The sequence below is a fragment of the Emys orbicularis genome, chromosome 12 (genome assembly GCF_028017835.1).
Source record: "Emys orbicularis isolate rEmyOrb1 chromosome 12, rEmyOrb1.hap1, whole genome shotgun sequence".
Classification (NCBI taxonomy): domain Eukaryota; kingdom Metazoa; phylum Chordata; order Testudines; family Emydidae; genus Emys; species Emys orbicularis.
In genome coordinates this window covers 3,375,023-3,394,761 of record NC_088694.1, presented here as the reverse complement: position 1 = coordinate 3,394,761, position 19,739 = coordinate 3,375,023, and the positions used below count along the sequence as shown (strand labels likewise).

At 47.4% G+C, this 19,739-nt stretch overlaps 1 protein-coding gene across 2 annotated transcripts; it reads left to right on the top strand.

The window, feature by feature from the left end:
- The first annotated feature begins 1,292 nt into the window (after window positions 1–1,292).
- NSFL1C (NSFL1 cofactor) lies at window positions 1,293–13,398 on the top strand. Of its 2 annotated transcripts, none has more exons than XM_065414335.1 (9): window positions 1,293–1,417; window positions 3,248–3,345; window positions 4,897–4,971; window positions 8,224–8,389; window positions 8,772–8,864; window positions 9,593–9,702; window positions 10,415–10,552; window positions 11,347–11,511; window positions 13,029–13,398. In XM_065414335.1, exons 1-9 carry the CDS (start codon window positions 1,316–1,318, stop codon window positions 13,189–13,191), a joined length of 1,110 nt encoding a protein of 369 aa, XP_065270407.1. In that variant the 5' UTR covers window positions 1,293–1,315; the 3' UTR covers window positions 13,192–13,398. The 2 variants fall into 2 exon arrangements, with proteins under 2 accessions (XP_065270407.1, XP_065270406.1); XM_065414334.1 differs by lacking the exon at window positions 1,293–1,417 and adding an exon at window positions 2,540–2,674.
- Window positions 13,399–19,739: the final 6,341 nt, after the last annotated feature.

Genomic DNA, 19,739 nt, shown 5'->3' with positions numbered 1-19,739 from the left:
CAACTCGCTGGTCCGGCCGTTAATAACCAGCCTCTGCTTTAAGCAGCATCAGATCCTGGAGGTGGCCATACTGGGCTGTGCTCTGGGACACGGGGGACATGGGAACAGGGAACACAGACCATCTATAGTGATTTCTTGTGCCTTTTCTGCTGCTTTGAGCCTTGGTCTGAAGCCTCCTGCCTCTGGGTCCTAAGAAGGCAAGACATTTTTTGCATTTACTTCTGTATTAAGATAAGCTGCTCTGAAGGTGCCTGAATTCACCCCCAGATGTGCAGAGTCCTTCACTTGCCCTCCCCCGATCCCATTGTCACGGGATGTATTGCAGAGCAGAACTGCAGTGTGACCTGCTCTTACTGCCCGTTATCTCCCGGGACCCGGCTCGTTGTATGCTGCCGGGGAGAGTGTGCAAGTCTGGGTTCTGTTTGTGGAAGTGTTTCCCCCACTGTGGGAACCGTTTTACTGACCACCTTCACGTCTGTCTAATCTGCCTAGGGACTTTGATGGCCCCGCCACAGTGGTATCGGAGCAGCTCACAAACAACTGATTGTAGCCCCTGTGCCTGAGTTCTCTACCTTTGAGGGGCTGGGCCTGTATCCTTTTGGCACCCTGGGAGGTAGGCTGAGGTTATTATGCCCATTGTATGGAAGGAGAACTCAGGCTCAGAGAGATCGGGGCCAAAATGTTCAAAAGCATCCCCTGATTTTGGAGTGGCTCCGGTCTGGGGCACACTCCAGAGAGGGCATCATTCGCATGGTGACTCCCAGTGCCGGTGGGGTGTTCAGTGTTTCTGAAAACTGGGCCCAAGCTGGGCACCCAAAACCAGTGGCTGCTTTTAAAGCTCTTGGTGTGAGTGGTTTGTCCGTGGAGGCCGTGACAGGGCTGGCAACTGAGCCTTCATCCCCTGAGCTCGGCGGAGCCGCGGTCCTGACGCACCCAGGAGAGGAACCATCCGTGTCCCTCCCTCCCTTGGCCCAGCTCCTGGGGCTGTGATTGGGGTTCAGATGCAGGAGAGGTCTGAGCACCCAGCATGGACCTTGGTGGGACGGGACCCACGTGGGAACCGGGGGCAGGTTTATGAACTGGTGACTCCAGTGGCCCCTGCGTTTCCATCTCCCCCCCAGCAGAGGGCAGCGTGTCCCTTCTGCGCCCGGCCGGAAGCCTCCCGCCCAGGGAGCTGCAGGTGGCGCTGGGCGCCGGCAGGTGGCGCTGTGGGCGGCGCGCGTTCCCGCACGGAGGGCTTTGAGTGCTGCACGCCCGGCCCGCCAGGCGCGGCCTCCGGCGCGGGCCGGGGGGGATTGGCCGCTGCACCGGGAAGATGGCGGATCGGCAGGAGGCGCTGAGGGAGTTCGTGGCCGTGACCGGGACCGAGGAGGAGCGAGCCCGCTTCTTCCTGGAGTCCGCGGGCTGGGACCTGCAGGTAGCGCCGGGCCGGGCTGGGCCGGGCCGGGCCGGGAGGCGGCTGTGCCGCCGGGGGAGGGGCCGCCGCGGAACCGCACCGTCATCCCGGCAGGGAGGGGACCCGCCCCCCCCCCAGGCCCGGCCTCCCCTCCCCCTTCGGCTTCCCCCCCTCTCCCTCCGCGGGGCGGCCTCCCTCCCCCCGGCCCGGCCTCCCCTCCCCGGCGCCCGCCCGCGGCCCCGACTCCTCCGCTTTCACTGCTGGCCCGGCCCCGCTCCCCTTGCTCCCTCCCCCGGCCAGCGGCCCCCTCCCCCCAGGACCCCCCCGGGCTCCGGCCGCTCTTCCTGCTCGTTGGGCGCGAGCCGGTGCCCGCGTGAGCAGAGCCCCCCCCCCCGGCCTGTTCTCCCAGGCGCTGCACCCCCTGAACTGGCCACTGGCTCCCCTGTGCAAAGCCGTCGCAGAGACCGCGTCTTCTGCAGGCCGGGGGGAGGGAAACTCAGGAGCCTTCCTGGAGCTGGCGCCTTTCTCAAGATGTGGCTGCAGTTAGTTCCCAGATCTCCTGTAAATCCCCGCAGGCTTCTGTTGCATGACAGAAACCAAGTCTCTGCCCTCCCTTCACTTTTCTCTAGCACATCGTTTCATCTGAAAATCTCAACGCTCCTTACTAGCATTAACTAGGCCTCTCAGAACCATCGGCATAAGTATTATCCAGATAGGGAAACTGAGGCACAGTAATGAAGTGACTTGTCTAGCCACGTTCACACAGTGATGGAGCCAAGAGTCTTGACTCACAATATTGTGCAGTAATGCGCTGCCTTACCCCCCCCCCCCCCGTTATACTTTAATATGAACTGAAACTCTTTAGAGGCAGATTAAATCATCAAGTGAAAGAACTGAGTGACAAATCACTTCCATTTTGTAACCTTACAAATATCTATGTAACTGACTGAGGCAATATCCTATTCAGGTAAATAATATTTATCACTGAGTTTTGTTAGCTTGAGGTATAAGAAGTGTGATTAACCCAAACAGGCTGTGGTCCTCTCATATATATTAAGAGCACTGAAAATTCCTCTGTTTATCCTAATTTCAGCTGCCTGAAACTATTCAAAGTCTATGCAATATGCTTAATCGAGGTTGTGTATGATACAGACTCCTGCATTTAGCCAGTCAGGTAGAATGGAAGGATCTGTAAATGGTATCCACCTGGTCAGAAGTGGTGAAAACCAGTTATTGCTAGTACAGATTCAGCCATGGTGTGAACAGGACCCGAAAATTGTAAGTGAATGTGTGATCACCAGTTTGACCAATTGCCTTTTCCCCTGCAAACTTACCCTCTGGCTATGTCTACACTAGTACATTTAATTAAGGGCTTGCGTATGCTTGGAAATTTACTGAAATAGCTATTCTGTAATAATTATTTGTGTATAAGTCCCCATGAAGATACTCTTATTCTGGAAGAAGACCGCCTTTTTCAGATTTGGCTAAATCCACTTTAGAAGTAGATTAAACTAAATCAGAAACAAGCAGTCTTCTTCTGGAATAAGAATATCCCCACAAGGAGTTATTCCAGAAGAGCCATTTCAGTAAATTTCTGAGTGTAGGCAACCCCTACCATGACAGTAAAAAACTGGAAGCTGCTAGATGAGCCTTGTCTCTGCTAAGATTCCTGAAGATGGAAACTGGTTTGTAAAATTCCTTAGAGTAGATGTGGTTTAAACGATTGGTGTGACAAAAGTTCTAAGTAAATGCAGTTTATTAATCTTTTCAATAGATACCTTTGTGACTGCAATGATGTACGAGGTGATTGGGCTTATTCTTTTAAAACCTGCTGTAATTCTGTCCTTTCAGCTTGCTCTAGCTAGTTTCTATGAGGATGGGGGTGATGAAGACATTGTGACGCTTCCTCCGCCAACTGCCAGCTCTGTGTCCAGAGGCACTGCACCCAGGTGAGGAGAAACTTTCCAAATTATACGGGTCTCTTCATTAAGCAGTTATACATGTGGGAGTGGAAGCCACTTATCAAAGTACTTAGACTATGCCCATCGCATTGCTGTATAACAGTTATCAGCGAAGACATCCATGAATTCTGTTCAGCTTTATTTCGTAAGTTTCATTAGCCTTTGTGAAAACCCCAGCAGTGTTCTATTCCCCTAGCTTGGATGGGATTGCACATTTTATCCAAAGAACTGTGTAGAATGATTTTACCTCATTGCTCAAAAAGAATGGATTATTTTATTTTAGTTTGCTTTGGGGCCAGAAGAGAACTCAGCAGATTGATCTAAACATTTTCTGTAATACAGATGAGATCTGCACAATACTATAATTCTCTAGAATAGTTTGCAATTCTATACACCGCCTAGCTGAAGATGTCAAGGCACTTTACAAGCTTGAATGAATTTGGCCTCATCCTGTCCCTGTGAAATAGGAAAATATTATCCCCATTTTCAGATGAGGGATCTGAAGCACAGAGAGTTATCATCTGATTGGTTAGTTGTCTGTGTGAAATGAATTTGATGGTCTAAATCCAGATTCTTGTGGGTAAGTGTCCACATCACAAAAAATCGCCATTTCAGTTAGCACCCTAGCAGGTAGCACAACAGAAGCACAGAGGATCAATAGACATGTAACCTGAACGCCATTCACCTTTAACAGAGGCTCCCTAGAACAGGGCAGCATAAGAGACCTGGCATTTTTGGGGATTATGCCATAACTATTCTGTGGATAAATAAAGGTTCCTAAATCCAGTACATCTGCAGGGAAATGACTGAAGATTTGTTACGTTTGTTGTGTTCGTGACTCCTTTTCAAGCATTGTGCGTACACCCACCTGGTATTTGTAGATGTGATGGGGAGAGTCTCAGATACTTGGAGACTGATTCACCACTCTTACACCAGTTTTACTCCAGTGTGACTCGATGGTCCAGTGGAGTGAAGAATCAGGTCCCTAGGGTTGGAAGGGATCCAGATTAATCCACTGTATAAGTGCGGAAATTCTTCTACTCCAGCTTTCTTCAATCCAGGTTCCTTTTTTTCTCTTGTACAGAAACTTTTCAGATCTTTCTTTATATATCATAAAGACACAAAAGGCACAAACCTATTTATTTCTAGGGATCTCTTAGATATGTTTAGACTATTCTAAGAGTGTATGTTGTTGATTTTAATTGAGGTGGGGGAGGGAGCTAAGTGTAGGATATTCTCCCTTATTTTGACAACAGTCCCCAAGAGGGAAAGAGCAGGTGGGCTTTGCTGAATGGTTAATGAGGACAGCGATAGTACCTGTCCCCTCTGAGCTGCCATTTGATCAGTATATAGAGGGTGTTTAATTAGTGCAAGAACTGAAGTTCAGTGGAAATAAATGCTGCTTAACCCAGGCGCATAGTAGAGGACAGGAGCACAACATAACAGCCACTTTCCTACTTGTATAGTTCACGTTACATGGGTGATATAGATCTCTCTCTTCGGGGAAAGTGTGCGCTCATTTTGGTTATCTTTTTACAGCGACCACCGGGTGACATCATTCAGAGACCTTGTTCATGCTCAAGAAGAAGATGATGAAGAGGAAGAGGGACAACGGTCAGTCTCCGGTTAAATGTGTAAACCATATGGTCTTGTGTCTTGTGGGAGAGCATGGAACTGTACAGAACCTTATTTAAATCTGTATTTTAACCACTACTGATGAGTCTCACGTTTTCATGCTCACTGAGTCTTATTCTGAAAGGCTAGTCAATGAAAATGGTTTCTGCGAGGACAGGCTTAGCACTGTTTGTAGAAATGTCCTGTACTGGTTTGTGAGTTGTGAGATGTTAAATTCAATGGTGATCAGTACAGTTCTGAATGCATGGCCTTCTCCCCATTGTTAACAGAAGTTAATTTCAGGGCTTGCACAATGAGTGTTTGCATTTTTGCTAGAGCAGTGAGCCCCAGCACTCCCGTGTCTTTGTTTGAGACACTGCTGTATGGGAATGCAGTTGCTGTTCCCCTTTTCATCGGGGTTTTTCCCTTCTTTTGAGCATCATTTAGGAAATGTTAGTGGGAAATTTCCTGCAGTGACCGCTATAATGACAGTTAGTGAGGAGGGCTTTACATTAGATTCAAAAGGGGCAGGTGAGAAAAGCCCACAGTCAGGTATAAAACAAGTGATGTTAACAGGACTAAATGTTGAGGGGGTGGGGTGGAGCAGGAATGGAAAATTATGGTAGGGTCATAGGAGCAACAAGAGGGGTAGCAATGGGGGAAATTGCTCAACCTCTTAGATGTCTATATACACAAATGCCAGGAATATGGGGGGTAAACCGGAAGAACTGGAAGTATTAGTCCATAAGCTAAATTATTACTTAATTGGCATCACAGAGACTTGGTGGTATAGTGGGGTTATGGCTTGTTCAGGAAGGATAGGCCAGGGAGGAGGTGTTGCATTGTACCTCAGTATGTACTCTTGTTCTGAGGTCTAGAAGGAGGTGAGAGTCGCACCAGTTGAAAGTCTCTGGATGAAGATAAAAGGAGGGGGGGGAAATGGGCAATGTCATGGTCTACTATAGACTAACAAATCAGGAGGATGAGGTGGATGAGGCATTTCGAGAACAAATAATAGAAATATGCAAAACACAAGTATTAATGGGGGACTGTAACTACCCAGACATCTGTTGGATATTTTGGGTTTTGCTGTATTATTTTTCCAATAAGTTCTTGGAATGTATTAGAGGACAATTTTTTTGTTTCAGAAAATGGAGGAAGTAATCAGTGGGACAGCCATTTTAGATTTGATTCTGGCTAGCAAGGAGGAATTGGTTGAAAATCTGAAGGTTCAAGGCAATTTGGGTGAACGTGATCATGAAATGAGAGAGTTCATGATTTTAAGGAATGGAAGGAGAGAGAGTAGCAATGGACTTAAAAAAGCAGACTTCAGAACTGGTAGGTAAGGTCCCAACAGGAGTTCAGGAAAGAAGGCAGTTTCTCAAAGAGACAATATTAGGGGCTCAATAGGAAACCATCCTGATGCAAGGGAAAGATGGGAAGAATAGTAAGGGTATGTCTATGCTGCAAAGAAAGACTTGCTGCACCAAGTCTCAGAGCCCAGGTCAACTTACTCAAGCTCACAGGCCTTGGGCTGTAGGGCTGAAAATAGCAGTGTGTATGTTCTGGCTTGGGCTGGAGCCCGGACTCTGAAACCCATATGTCACCCACATGACATTCTGGTAAGCAAACTAGGAAATGTGGTCTAGATTAAATTATTATAAAATGGGTACACAACTAGTTAAGAGTAGTTATCAGTGGTTCACTGCCAAACTAGGAGGGCATATCTAGTGGGGTCTGCAGGGTCAGTCCTGGGTCTGATATTAGTCAGTATTTTCATTAATGACTTGGATAATGAAATGGAGAATATGCTTATAAAATTTGCAGATTACACCAAGCTGAGGGGGGGGGGGTTTGCCAGCACTTTGGGGGACATGATTAGAATTCAAAATGACCTTGACAAATTGGAGAGTTGGTCTGGGATCAACAATATGAAATTTAATAAAGACAAGTGCAAAATACTGCACTTAGTAAGAGAAAATCAAATGTGCAACTACAAAATGGGAGATAACTGGCTAGGAAGTAGTACTGCTGAAAGGAATCTGGGGGTTATAGTGGATCACAAATTGAATACAAGTCAACAATGTGGTGCAGTTGCTAAAAAGGTTAATATTCTGGGGTGTAATAACAGGAATGTTAGAGACACAGGAGGTAATTGTCCCCCTATACTCAGCATTGGAGAGGCCTTTAGCTGGAGTCCTGTGTCCAGTTCTGGGCACTGCACTATAGGAAAGATGTGGACAAATTGGAGAGAATCCAAAGGAGAGCAACAAAAATGATGAAAGATTTAGAAAGGTTAAAAAACTAAGCATGTTTAGTCTTGAGAAAAGAAGATTGAGAGGGGACTTGATAAGTTTTCCAATATGTTAAGGGCTGTTATAAAGAGGACACTAATGAGTTCCTCTCCATGTCCACTGAAGGTAGGACAAGAAATAATCCACTTAATCTGCAGCAAGGGAGATTTAGGTTAGATATTAGGAAAAAAATGTCTAACTATAAGGATAGTTAAGCACTGGAATAGGCTTCCAAGGGAGGTTGTGGAATCCCTGTCATTGCAGGACTTTAAGAGTGAGTTACACAAACACCCTGTCAGGGATGGTCTCGGTTTACTTGATTGTGCCTCAGTGCAGGGTGCTGGACTGGATGATCTTGTGAGGGCCCTTCCAGCCCTACGTTTCTCTGATTCTATAAGTAGTTTACGGGTGGCATGCAAAGCAAATTGAATGAAACCATACCGTATCCCTGTGAGGTGGCCAAGTATATAAACACTCTTACTGATGGGTAAATTAAGGCACAGATCAGTTCAGTGACTTAAGTTGGTGGTGTATCTGGCAATAGAATCCAGGAGAGCAAATAACCAGTCCCATTAGACTAGATTCTCCCCCCTCCACCCATTTGTTAATTTGAGAGCTTTGAGGCTAGGAGATTATTTGATTGTCACTAGCTCATACACAGCTTTTCAAACTCTGTTACGGAAGGAGCTGCTGAGTCTGGCAGAGACCTCATTTCATGGCTTTCTGTTCACACCAGTTACAGCGATTGGCCACAGTAAATTGTACGACTATAGAAGAGAAAGTGAGAATAACCAACTGTGCAAGAGCAAAAACTGTTTGTGTGGGCAGCCACATCCTGGACCTGAAACTCAGTCTTATCCTGTAACCTTTTGGGGCTTCTCAGGTCCATGTCCTGGAAAATCATTTGTCCAAGTAACTAACCCGAAGTCCCTAGATAATAAATGTGTGTTCTGTTCAGGTTTTATGCTGGGGGCTCGGAGAGAAGTGGGCAGCAGATCGTTGGCCCTCCAAGGAAGAAAAGCCCCAATGAGCTGGTGGAGGATCTGTTCAAAGGCGCTAAGGAGCACGGAGCGGTGGCTGTCGATCGGCCGGCTAAGAGCCCCGGCGAGAGCAGCAGAGCAAAAGTGAGGAATGCTGGGGTCTTCCTTCCTTTCCTTACTTAAATCTGTTTTTAATGGAGTTGTTCTCCCTCCACCAGCTCAGAGACAGCTGTTCTATATTGGTGAGTGCTGGGATTATCTTGTGAGGACAGCTGTATCCAAACCCCTCCATTAGAGCTGATCTAGCATATGTGCCAAATGGCAAGAAAAGCTAATTCGGGATGTCAAACGATTAATTGGCTAACAAGTTGGCCACTGCAGCTTTGAGACGTGTTATGTAGCTGATAACCATATTGCCAGTACAGCGAAGCCCATGTTTTCACATGGCGATGTTCGTGAAGGGGAAGCGAGCGTTGTCTGGGTGCATGTCATTCTGTAATCTCTTCTGCATGCCTCTCTCTTGTAGCCATTTGCAGGGGGAGGGTACCGCCTTGGAGCTGCTCCGGAGGAGGAGTCGGCCTATGTGTCAGGAGAGAGGAGGCAGCATTCTGCTCAGGATGTGAGTAGCTCTCACCTTACAACTTTGCAAAGATCTTCTTTAGTGGATTATTTTATTTCGCTACAAAGCGTCTGTTTTCCCTCTTGATGAGCCCCGAGAAGGAAATGGACATAGGTGCAGTAAGCCTAGCTTTGGTAAATTCTTAGACTGGAGAGTGCGCTTTGCTCCCGGTGTAGATTTAGTGAATAATCAAGTGTTCTGTAGGCAGTGTTCTGCTGACGTGTTAATTAAAAACCTGGAAGCTCCGCATAAGCTCAAGGACCTTTTCTCAACATCTCTAGCTGTGAAATTAATGCTCCTGAAAGGTGGTGTATAGAAAGCATTGGAGAATGAAATTCCCTGTATCCCCAGAGGAGGCACAGCAGCAGTAGCAGAGTAGGCTCCTCTCCTCTGCCTGACCAGTGTGTTCCCTTGTGAGCTTGGAGGAGCCACCTCCGGAGTGGGCGTGTGGCTCAGTCTCCCTGTCCCATGCACTCTTTGGCTTTTTAAGCAGACCTGCCCAAAAGAGGGTGATCTGTGATGATGACTTTGTGTTGTGAAGTGATACCACCAAGCAGCCAGCAGATGTTTTTTCTTCCTTTTGTCTGTGTTGGTTTAGAGGGGTCCCCACTGGGGCACAATCCTCTCTTTGAAATTCCCCGCATGTTCAGGCTCTTCACTGCCAGGCGTTGCTGTGTTTTGTTAAGACACTGGCGAGGAGTTAACTTTTCTGCTTGGGGTGGTTGCAGGTACATATTGTACTGAAGCTGTGGAAGAGTGGATTCAGCCTGGACAACGGGGAGCTGAGGAGCTACCAAGACCCATCCAATGCCCAGTTTCTGGAGTCTATCCGCAGAGGGTATGCAGCATGAGGGTTGGGGGAACCTCTGATGGGGTGTGCCTGAGAAGGAAGAGCCTGTATGCTAAAATATAGGAATGTAGGAAATCCAGCATGCTGGGAATCAGAGCTTCATTTAAATAGCTCATTTCATCTGAAGCATTCTCATTAGTTTCTTAACGTGGGGTGGGTAAAATACAGTGGTTGCCTTTATATCAGGTATTTAGCTGTGGAAGCAGCCCCATCCATGAAGCGATGTGAGACTCTGAGGATTAGAAGTGAGGGAACAGGCTCTTCCATATGTGGGATGCAGACTCCTGAGGATTACAAAAGGCAGGTTATCCCAAACGCAGGCTAGTGCGAGAAACCTTTCATGTGTGTTAGGCCCTGGGAAGGTGAGTCCTCTGCAAATCCTGCTTAGCTGATGAGATGATGACTAAAGGATGCTTTGATTCCTGGGGACAGGAGGGAAGGTTTCTAATAGCCTATGATGGGACTGGCATTTGTGGTGACAGTTCCCTGGGCAGCATAAATAGGAAGCCAGCGTTATCTGGGTGCATGTTCTGTAATCTCTTCTGCATGCCTGTCTCTCTTATAGCCATTGGCGGGGGAGGGCACCATTTTGGAGCTGCTCCGGAAGAGGAGCCTGCCTATGTGTCAGGAGGCAGCAGAAGGTAGTTTTCAGCTCTTTATGTGTGGATTTTATTACAATGCACATTCTTCTTGCTTCCAGGGAAGTCCCAGGCGAGCTCCGCAGGTTAGCACGTGGTGGACAAGTGAACTTGGATATGGAGGACCACCGTGACGAGGATTTTGTGAAATCCAAAGGTGCCTTCAGGGCTTTCACTGGAGAGGGGCAGAAACTGGGCAGGTGAGAAGACAGAAGTTCTGATTTGGTATCTGCTGCCATAGCCCATCTGAGCTCACACGGTTTCTTTCTTTAACAAAATAGCAGTTGATTTGGCTGTTTGTTAGGATGACGGAATAGGTGGTATTTTATAAGCAAGATTAACAGCATTTAATGTTGTAGGTGTTTTTAACAAATATGAAGGACTGGCTTTAACTCCTTGCTGTTAGTTTCCTATTGCAAACTCCTGTGAATCAGTTGAAAAATGGCATTGATGGCAGATATAAAGTGTGATGCAGAGGTCAGAGCATAAGTCTCTGAGCCAGGAACATGAGTTTGATTCCTGGCTCTGACCCTGATTCTGTGGCCTAGGTCAAATCACTTAGTCTTTGTTTCCTCATGTGTAAAAAGAGGATAACACGGTAGTGATTAATCATTTAATGTTTGTAAATGCTAAATATTGTGTGTGATGTGCACCCTCATTAGCAGTTACAGTGAAGAGATCAATGCGAAGCGAGGCGATGGGGAGGTAGTAGAGACCATGATTAGATGTCTGGGAGCATGGGAATGTCTAGGTGAGGTTGAGTGGGGGTTGGATTGGAAGACATTGGAGGTTGTATAATCTGTTGGCTCTGAGAGATTGGTTTGGAGATTAGATAAGTGTCTGAGGGCCCTTGATGTGTCACCAGTTGGTTCCTGAGATCCTGTTCTCAGTGCTAATATGTTTGCAACTGTGCATCTTTTGTGGGAATCCTGATTCCTGGGCCCGGAAAGAGGTAGTTTATAAAATCTGTCCTCCATTATTTTCCTCCTCTTAGCACTGCCCCCCAGGTGATGGGCACCAGCTCTCCAGCACAGCAAGCAGAGAACGAAGCCAAAGCCAGTTCTTCTATCACCATTGATGAGTCGGAGCCCACCACCAACATCCAAATCCGGCTCGCTGATGGCGGGCGATTGGTCCAGAAATTTAACCACAGCCACAGGTACAAGGGCAACTGGAAACACAGGTTACTAACTGGGAAGGCCTGAGTGACACTGCGAACTGTACACAGCTGGAGCAGATGTTAAAATCCTGGCTAGCCCGCTAAAGGGAGCTCTGGGGATCCTTCTGTATAGGTGAATAGGAGCAGAATTACTGTGGGGTTTGGCAATTGTTAAATATTGGTAGGAAAACAAATCCTAGCTTAACAGTGACAGCTGTTGAGCTGGTGATCTCTCATTTGAACACTTCAGTATTATCAGTGTAACTGTCTGCAGTGCCAACTAAATTATCCCAAGGTCTTTGGACATCTTCAGATAATTAAGGAACTTAGCTCAGTTGACTTCTTCTGACCCTGAATACAAACTTATTTCCTTAGCCACTCTCTTCACTGCAGATAGCTTGAGAGAGGAGATTCCCCTTTCAAACAGGTTCAGCGGGAGGAGCAAAATTAATTCCATGGAGTCCATTGCTCAGTAGAACTTAAGTATGTGACTTCTGTGCTGAAGTCCTGTTCAGCCAGCCAGTCTTGGAGAACACAGGTGGTCACCCATACTTTCCTCCAGTTCTTATAGGAGAATTGAACCACATCTCTGCTCAAGCAGGGAGACTGGAAAACAAATCTCTTTTCCAGGCCCCCTTGTTATCCACAATGCTGTCATGTCCCCTAAGGGTTCAGATAATCTGTGATCTGCTGCACTTATGCAGAACGCTGCTCTCCTGCCCATGCAGCACTTTATAAATTACATAGCACCTTTTGTCCTGAAGGGATACCAAAGCATTTTACAAACTATACATCCAGGAATCTCTTGATTCACCAACGTGCCCAGACACCATGGTGATCTGCAGGTATTAAAAACTTACTAGTACAGCCACCAACTACTGCATGTGTTTAAGGCAGGAAGTTACAAAGGCTACATCTACACTACGGGGGGGGAGTCGATTTCAGATATGCAAATTCAGCTACGGGAATAGTGTGGCTGAATTCGACGTATCTGATCCGACTTACTCCGCTGTGAGGACGGCGGCAAATCGACCGCCGCGGCTCCCCCGTCGACGGCGCTTACTCCTACCTGGGCTGGTGGAATACGCGCGTCGATTCGGGGATCGATTATCGCGTCCCGACGAGACGCGATAAATCGATCCCCGAGAGATCGATTTCTACCCGCCGATCCGGGCGGGTAGTGAAGACAAGCCCAAAGACTATTTAGTTGTGACCACAACTTATGCTCAAAGGCTTTAGCCTCACTTGTAATAGGTGCAAAGCAGTTTCATGTGTTATTTCAGGGGACTTGTGTGTCTGTATAGATGTGCAACAGAAAATGAAAAGTCACCTTTAAAAGTAGTTTAAATGTGAAATCTGCTTAATGTGGCCTCTGCCGTTTGCTGGCAGTGTTGCTGCCGTGACATTGCAGGGGCTTACATCTTCGGGAAGAGAGGTAAGGTTAGTCTGTTTCCCACACATTTGTGCAGTAAATGAAATAACAGGGTCTCCATTGTGTGTTTGATCCCCTTGGACAGCATCCGTGACATCCGGCTCTTCATAGTAGATGCCCGGCCAGCGATGGCTGCTACCAGCTTTGTCCTCATGACCACCTTCCCGAATAAAGAGCTGTCTGACGAGGACCAAACCCTGAAGGAAGCCAACCTGCTCAATGCTGTCATCGTCCAGCGATTAATATAATGGAACCCATCTCTCTTCACACGTCTACCTGCTGCGCGCATGTGTCGTTCCGTCCTGTACGCGCACCTGCGCCATGCAGCACAGTGTCACATCTACCTGTAGCTCTGGGTTCTTAGATCTTGGTTGGACTTTTTTCTCATTAGTTGCATTTCCCATGTTTTTGTGATGATCAGTGGACTTTAAAATGAATAAACAAAACAAACCCGTTTCGAAAGGGGCTGCAGCCTATTGTGCCAGAAATTCTCCCACTGGAGTTGTCACAGTTGCTTTATGGATCACGTTACTGACTGTAGAGGAGGAGGGAGGTCTGGTGAAAGGGAGCTCAAAGGAAGTAGTTTCCGTCCATGCTGGGGAAGAACGACTTATAGCAACCCATTACTCTTCGCTCCTCCCGGGCCTTATGCAAAACGCTTCCTTTGTTTCAGTGTGTTCAATAAAAACCATCCCAGAAACGGGTGATCTGATTGCCAGGCTGACACTGACATTGCTGTAACACCAGCACTAGCCGATAGAGCCATGGGGAGCCACAATTCTCTTGTGCTGTATGGGGGTTAAAGCTTGGATTTGCATGTAGAGGCGTAAGGTTAGTGCTTTTCTCATCCTTTTTCAGAAGTAAAGTTCTGATTTCCCCCGGCCTCCACTACAGGTTCTGACGTTCCTCACCGGAGAGCCCTGCGTGGGACTAGGTTAGAGCTCTGCAGCGGGACTGGGGTCCTGCAGGACCCACCGCCACACTAGCGGGAGCGGGGTTAAAAAATAGCCCTGTGCAGGGCTCTACCTCACAGCATCCAGCCTGCTCTCTTGTTTTCTCCTCCCTCCATTAAGTGAGGCTGTCTGTCTGCAGTTTTGCCTGGCTGTGTGCTGGGCTGCTTCGTGGCTTTGGGAAGTACAGCCTGCTCCCAAGAGGGCAGGATGCTGGATCTGCTGTGGAAGTGAAAAGTGATAAAGACGGATCCACTCGATCTTAATGCAAAGTGGAGATTTTTGGTAAGGAATTTTAAAAATGAATTGTTGAGCTGCTAGGAATGGCCGGGGTGTAGCTCAAGGCTGTGGGGAAGAGATTAACCCTTTAATTTACTTCCTCACATTTGTTGAGGACCAGTAGAGCTGCACACTTGGAGTCCTCTACTCTTTGTCTGTTTCATTGTTTGCATTTTGGGCTCCGGTCTCTTCTTTTATTACGAATCCTGGGGGTGAATTCGGTGCTCCTAGAAATGAGGGACTAATGGGATTAGCTTGAGCCAGGCGTAGCGTATGCAGGTTTGCCACCTAGTGCACCTCACGTCCCAGTACACCTCGCGTCTGACTCGGTGTTCTGGACTTATCCCGTGCAGAGCCGGCCAGCTGTGCTGAACCGTCGGCTTTGTGACACCAGCTAATGAGATGCTACATTGAGACCAGTAGTATCGCTCTGATGCAAGTATCTGAATTGTGACCACGTGAGTTGTTAGAGCATGCACCCCATTTTCCAGGCTTAGTCATGCGTGAGCGTAGAGCTCGAGCTCTGTAACTCTACCTCCCCTGATGCTTCACAGTTTTCTGTTGCTCAGTTTTGGTACTTGCAATGAGCAGAGAACAAACAGCAGGCATGCCTGCGCAGGGGAGGGGTCAGCGGGCTCCACAAGCCCAGCATGAGAAACTTGCTTGGCTAGGTGCATCAGCACAACAGAGGCAGGGGAGTGGATAGCAGACCTGCTGGGGGTTGAATGAATTAGCATTTTTCATGATTAACTGGCTATATGATGTACGTAACGGCAAACGTTGTAAATTATTGTGAAAGTGACCATTAAAAAATAGGAAAATGTCTTCTGACCCTTTCTAATGTGACGCATGAAATTGTCCACATTTGTTGAGGAACAGCTGGCATCTGCTTTTGCACTCTAGGTGTATGTTACTAGCAGGTTTGCTCTGTACAGAACAATCGTCAGCTAATTTGGCGTTAATATCTTGGCAGTATTTGCCGTTCCACTGACGGTGAGCCACTTTGAGTGATGGCGTTGGGGTTTTGCACAGATTGTTTAATGCCGTAAGTGGTGATGTCACATTTCAGGATAAGGCGTCTGTGTGATCACCACTCAAAAGAGCATGAAGGTGGATTTTTCCCCAGAGCCGGAGTAGAGCCAGAGCTGCCGCATGCCAGGATGTTTGTTTCAAAGCGATTTGTCAAAGGAGAACTTGGATCTCACAATTGTTTGTCCCAAATGAACCTGGCTTCTTGTGATGTAATGCCGCCAAATGGCCGGCTCGCCTCAGCTTGCCCTTTGGGGAGAGTGCATACGTAATTACCCACGTGCAGCAGAGGGTGCAACTGCCTGAGCGGAGCTAGAGGAGTTTAGCAAAGGAAGAAGCCGGGAAGATAAATCCCCCGTTTCCCCTCTAACTGGTGGTGGTTTTCCAAGAAAACAGGCTGGGTGTGCCATAATGCATGTCAGCGAGTCAGTGTGATTCAGATTAGATTGCTTCAGACTGGGGTTGTGATTAGTCTGGTTCTGCTGGACAACTGAAATAGCTTTGTAGCCTGGTTTCTATGAGAACCCTTGAAATCCCATGTGCTGTGATGGTTTCGTTATTTGGGGTAGATGGGGGCGGGGGAGGGGGAGAGAGGGAGGTTTGATTTCAGACCATGTTCCCTGAGCCGCTTTTCCATTATGAAAAGTGTATTACCTCTCCAAGCCAAAGGGTGGCACTGCTGCCAAGATTTTTAGTGGGAAGCATCTCTGTCATTGAACTGCCCAGGAGCTTTCAGCTCTGAATCTCCGAGGAGCTTTGCAAGGTGTAACTCTCTTACGCACACTTGTGAAGCCTAGTTTAATACACTCCTTGTCGCCTTGCTCTGCTAATTCTCCTTTCCTTCTTCTCAGGCTTTCCTACTAATGTGCAGTCCTCATCTCATGGTAGCTTTGGTTATGTCTGCAGCATCTCACCCTGCAGGGCTGTGTAGAGTTTGCCTGAGCACAGCAGTGCAAATGTTGTTAGCCTGGATATAGATCTTCTATAGCTACTACTATTGACACGGCAGGGCTCGTGGAGTCACCTGGCTATCCTGTACGTGGCATCTTCCTGATTGAAGCTTGTCTTCTTCAATAGACAATATTAATAATAGACAAAGGACAATTAGTGAAGCTTATTGCTGGAGACCGAAAAGTTAAAAATACACCAGAGTGGACGAAGGTAGAAGGTGAAACTGGGCTGGAAAGCACACAACGGTTCTTACAAGTGGGATGGCGAGTTGCCTTTTTTAACCTGTTATTGCAGGCCTTGCATGCTTCACTCTGAACTACTCCCTGCAGGGGAGGGAGGGAATTCTCGCCTCTGCAACTCCTACTGCTGGGAGGTCCGTTCATTAACAGAGTCAGCTTTCGGAGGGCAAAAATGCCTTTTTCCTGCACTCCTGGGTAGATTCAGTGGGCTTCAGGTGTTCATGTTCTGCCGTTTTTCTGGGTGGGAAGCTAATCTGTGCCACACTTGATAAAACCGATGGAGAGTCAGACTCATGCTGCTGTCTCATTTCCTTTTTAAAAACACTTTTTCTCTTTCAGGGCCCAAGACACTGGATTGTTACTTATTTATTATTAAAGCAGCCGATTTCCTCTCTCCCTGCTCCCAAGCAGAGTTCTGCCTGCATGTCTCATGGTTTATAATGCACCCTGGCAAAAACTCACTTTCTTATGTTAGAATTTACACCTCTTGATTTCTGCCTAGTTGTTTTTGTGTATGTTTATGTGAGACACCCCCTCCCCCCCTTCATAGGTCTGCTGAGCTTTATTTGTAAAGAGTAAACACCGCTCTGTGCGTGTGTGTGAGAGAGAGAGAAGTAGTGGAGAGGGTACTGCTCAAAGTTTAATAACTCCGACTGTTCTGTTTGTGGTTGGCAGTCGTAGCTGTATAAATGTTCCCACTCCCCTGACAAGCATTCTCACTGGAGTGGCCGTCTCCTCCAAGAGGTGAGAAATCACAGGACTCTCTCTTGTGTGCCGCCTCCTCCATATTTGGTTCATTGTTCCTCCTCCCTTTCTAATAACTGCACATTTTTCACATACTTCTGCAGCTGAGGCCCAACCTCTCCGCCCTTCTCTGAGCAGGTTCTGCTCTTCTCCTATGTCCAGGAAGCTTGTACTTCCCCTTTGCGGTGCTATATGCTGCTTCCACCTCTGTTATTTCCAAGTAAGGGTCTCCTTGATGGTAGATGGCTTCAATACCCCGATGTGACATGCTCGAAGGTTCCCTTTCAGTGGGCATATTTTCTGTTTTGTTTAACATGGATGGACCTATAATCTCTTTTTAAGGATTTGATTTTAAAGTAGCAGGTCATCATTGTTACCTTTGGCTATCATCAGCCCTATTTAGTTTAGGATTGTGAAACTCTCCTGCTCACTAGGAAGTGTCTGATCATAACACACCACATCTCCTAGAACTAGAAACTGACCTAAATGCTGCTGCCCAGCATAACACGTTTAAATGGAACCTCTAAAAAACCAAAGCCCGCTCCCAGGGTGCTCTTTTGAAGTTCAGTCTATTGGTGGTGGTCTTTCGGCTTTTATAAAATAGAGCTGCTTTACCAGCTTCACCTCCCGTGCCTAATTGCCGTTGAATTCTCGCCACCTTTGGAGTTAAGTTGCCGTAGAAAACCAGCTCGGGGTGTGCACGCACATAGTAAGTCACAATAGGACACACGAAGCCTGATCCAAAGTCCGCTGAAGTCAGTGGAAAGTGTCCTGTTAACTTCAGTAGGTTTTGGATCGGGCCCTTTAAACAAGCGCAGGCATGTTTGTAGACGTCTGCAGCTGCGTGTATGTTCACAGGCCTGTTGCACATTTGAAGGAATACAGTGCTCTGCTCCCCTTGCCCCTAAATGTATATGCTTTGTTTCTAGCGGTGAATGTGAACTGCCTAAAATCAAGGTCCCAAATCTTATACATCTTAAACTACAAAGTTATTTTAAAACAAAGTAATTTCTCCTTTATTCTCTAGCAAAGACCAGAGTTCAAAACTGTGGGTTTCCCTTCTTCCGTCTGGGTTCACATTTATGTGAGCAGGGTCTGAATGAGCTCTCCCCAGTGTCTAGTGATGAGCTGGAGGAAGAAGGTTTCAGGAACAGACTGTATTTGCGTGAACACCCCTCCTCTACCTAGATGCAGAGCATGATGGAGCTGCTTGGCCAAAGTGATCAATTTTGGCTGGTGGTGGGTTACAGATCACTTCAGTATTGAGTGCAAAGGTAATGAAATGTTATCCTTATTGTCTGAGCAAAGGGCAGCAGAATTGCACTTCGCCTGTCCAAACTGATCCTCGCTCACTAAGCAAGGGGCAGGCATGCCAAATCCCAATGAAAGGGGGAGAGGGTGGGGTCAAGTCCCTACGAGGGAGCTCTGCCTAAGGAGTCCTAGGTACCATTGGATCCTCTCTGTCCACTGAGTAAAGACAGAGCTGACTGGATTCCATTGAGTCCTTGTTTTCAGCTCTAGTGATCAGTGACACCCGGGTGCTGAGCCTGAGACCTGGTGCCGGACAGTGTTGCTGTGAAAGAGTCTGCACAACCTGCAGTAGCAGTGCAGTTCCCCACTACCTGCCGAAATCACTGCACGCTGAAATTGCTGAGAGCTGGGGTAAGTGGCGGAACCTCAGAGTGTGATGTCCCACGGTAGGGACAACCCCGGTAGGGACAACCCAGTTGTCATGATGACTGCAGCAGCTGAGGTGTTGCTTGATGCCTCACCCCCTCTGAACTCTGGGTCTTTGATGACCAAGGACAGCAACTGTGAGCGCGGTGCAGTGGAGGGAGAGGGCAGTGGGCTGTCGAAGGAACATTTGTTGGACTTTCAGACCGCAAGGTGAGAAACTGAGGCAAAGGACACCGCCCAATGTACTCTGGGGTGGAGGTTGCTCTTAGTGATGTTTTTGAATGATGGTTGTGGTGTTTTCCCAAATGAATTCTTGGTTCCTTTTCCCTTTGTATTAAGTTTTCTTTGCTGTGCACAGATTCAGTGCTTGCGAGAGGGGAAGTATTGCGCCCGGGGGTGGCTAACTTTCACAGATTACTGGGTGACTGCTCACGCTGGTTCCGTTTTGTATTGTTAAGAGGAACCACTAGATACTGAACCCAGCCCTTCTTCCTGCCAGCTCCACCTGGCAGAATGGTTCCATGTATAAGCAACTCAAGCCATGTAAGGAGGGACTTAAATGATGATTCTGGGCAAAACTATGGTAGTCAATAGGAGTTCTTGCATGAGTAAAGGCTGCAGGATTGGGCCCTTTTCAAGATCTGCTCTCTAAACACAGGTTTCTGTATGTCTGAATGGAGATCTGAGCGACTGAAAAGCTTGTAACTGGAATCAGATATTCAGCACTGTGCACGTACAAACGCGTTCGTTTGGTTTGCTTGTCATTGTAGCAACCATACAAACACCCTCAGAGCTGTCAAATTGAATGTACGTGTGCAATTGCAATAATTATGCATGTAAATTAGACCTGGACTAGCACATGTACAATTGTGAAGAGCTGGGCCTTTCTATTCACACCTCTGTGTGGAGGAGCAGGGATTTCCAACT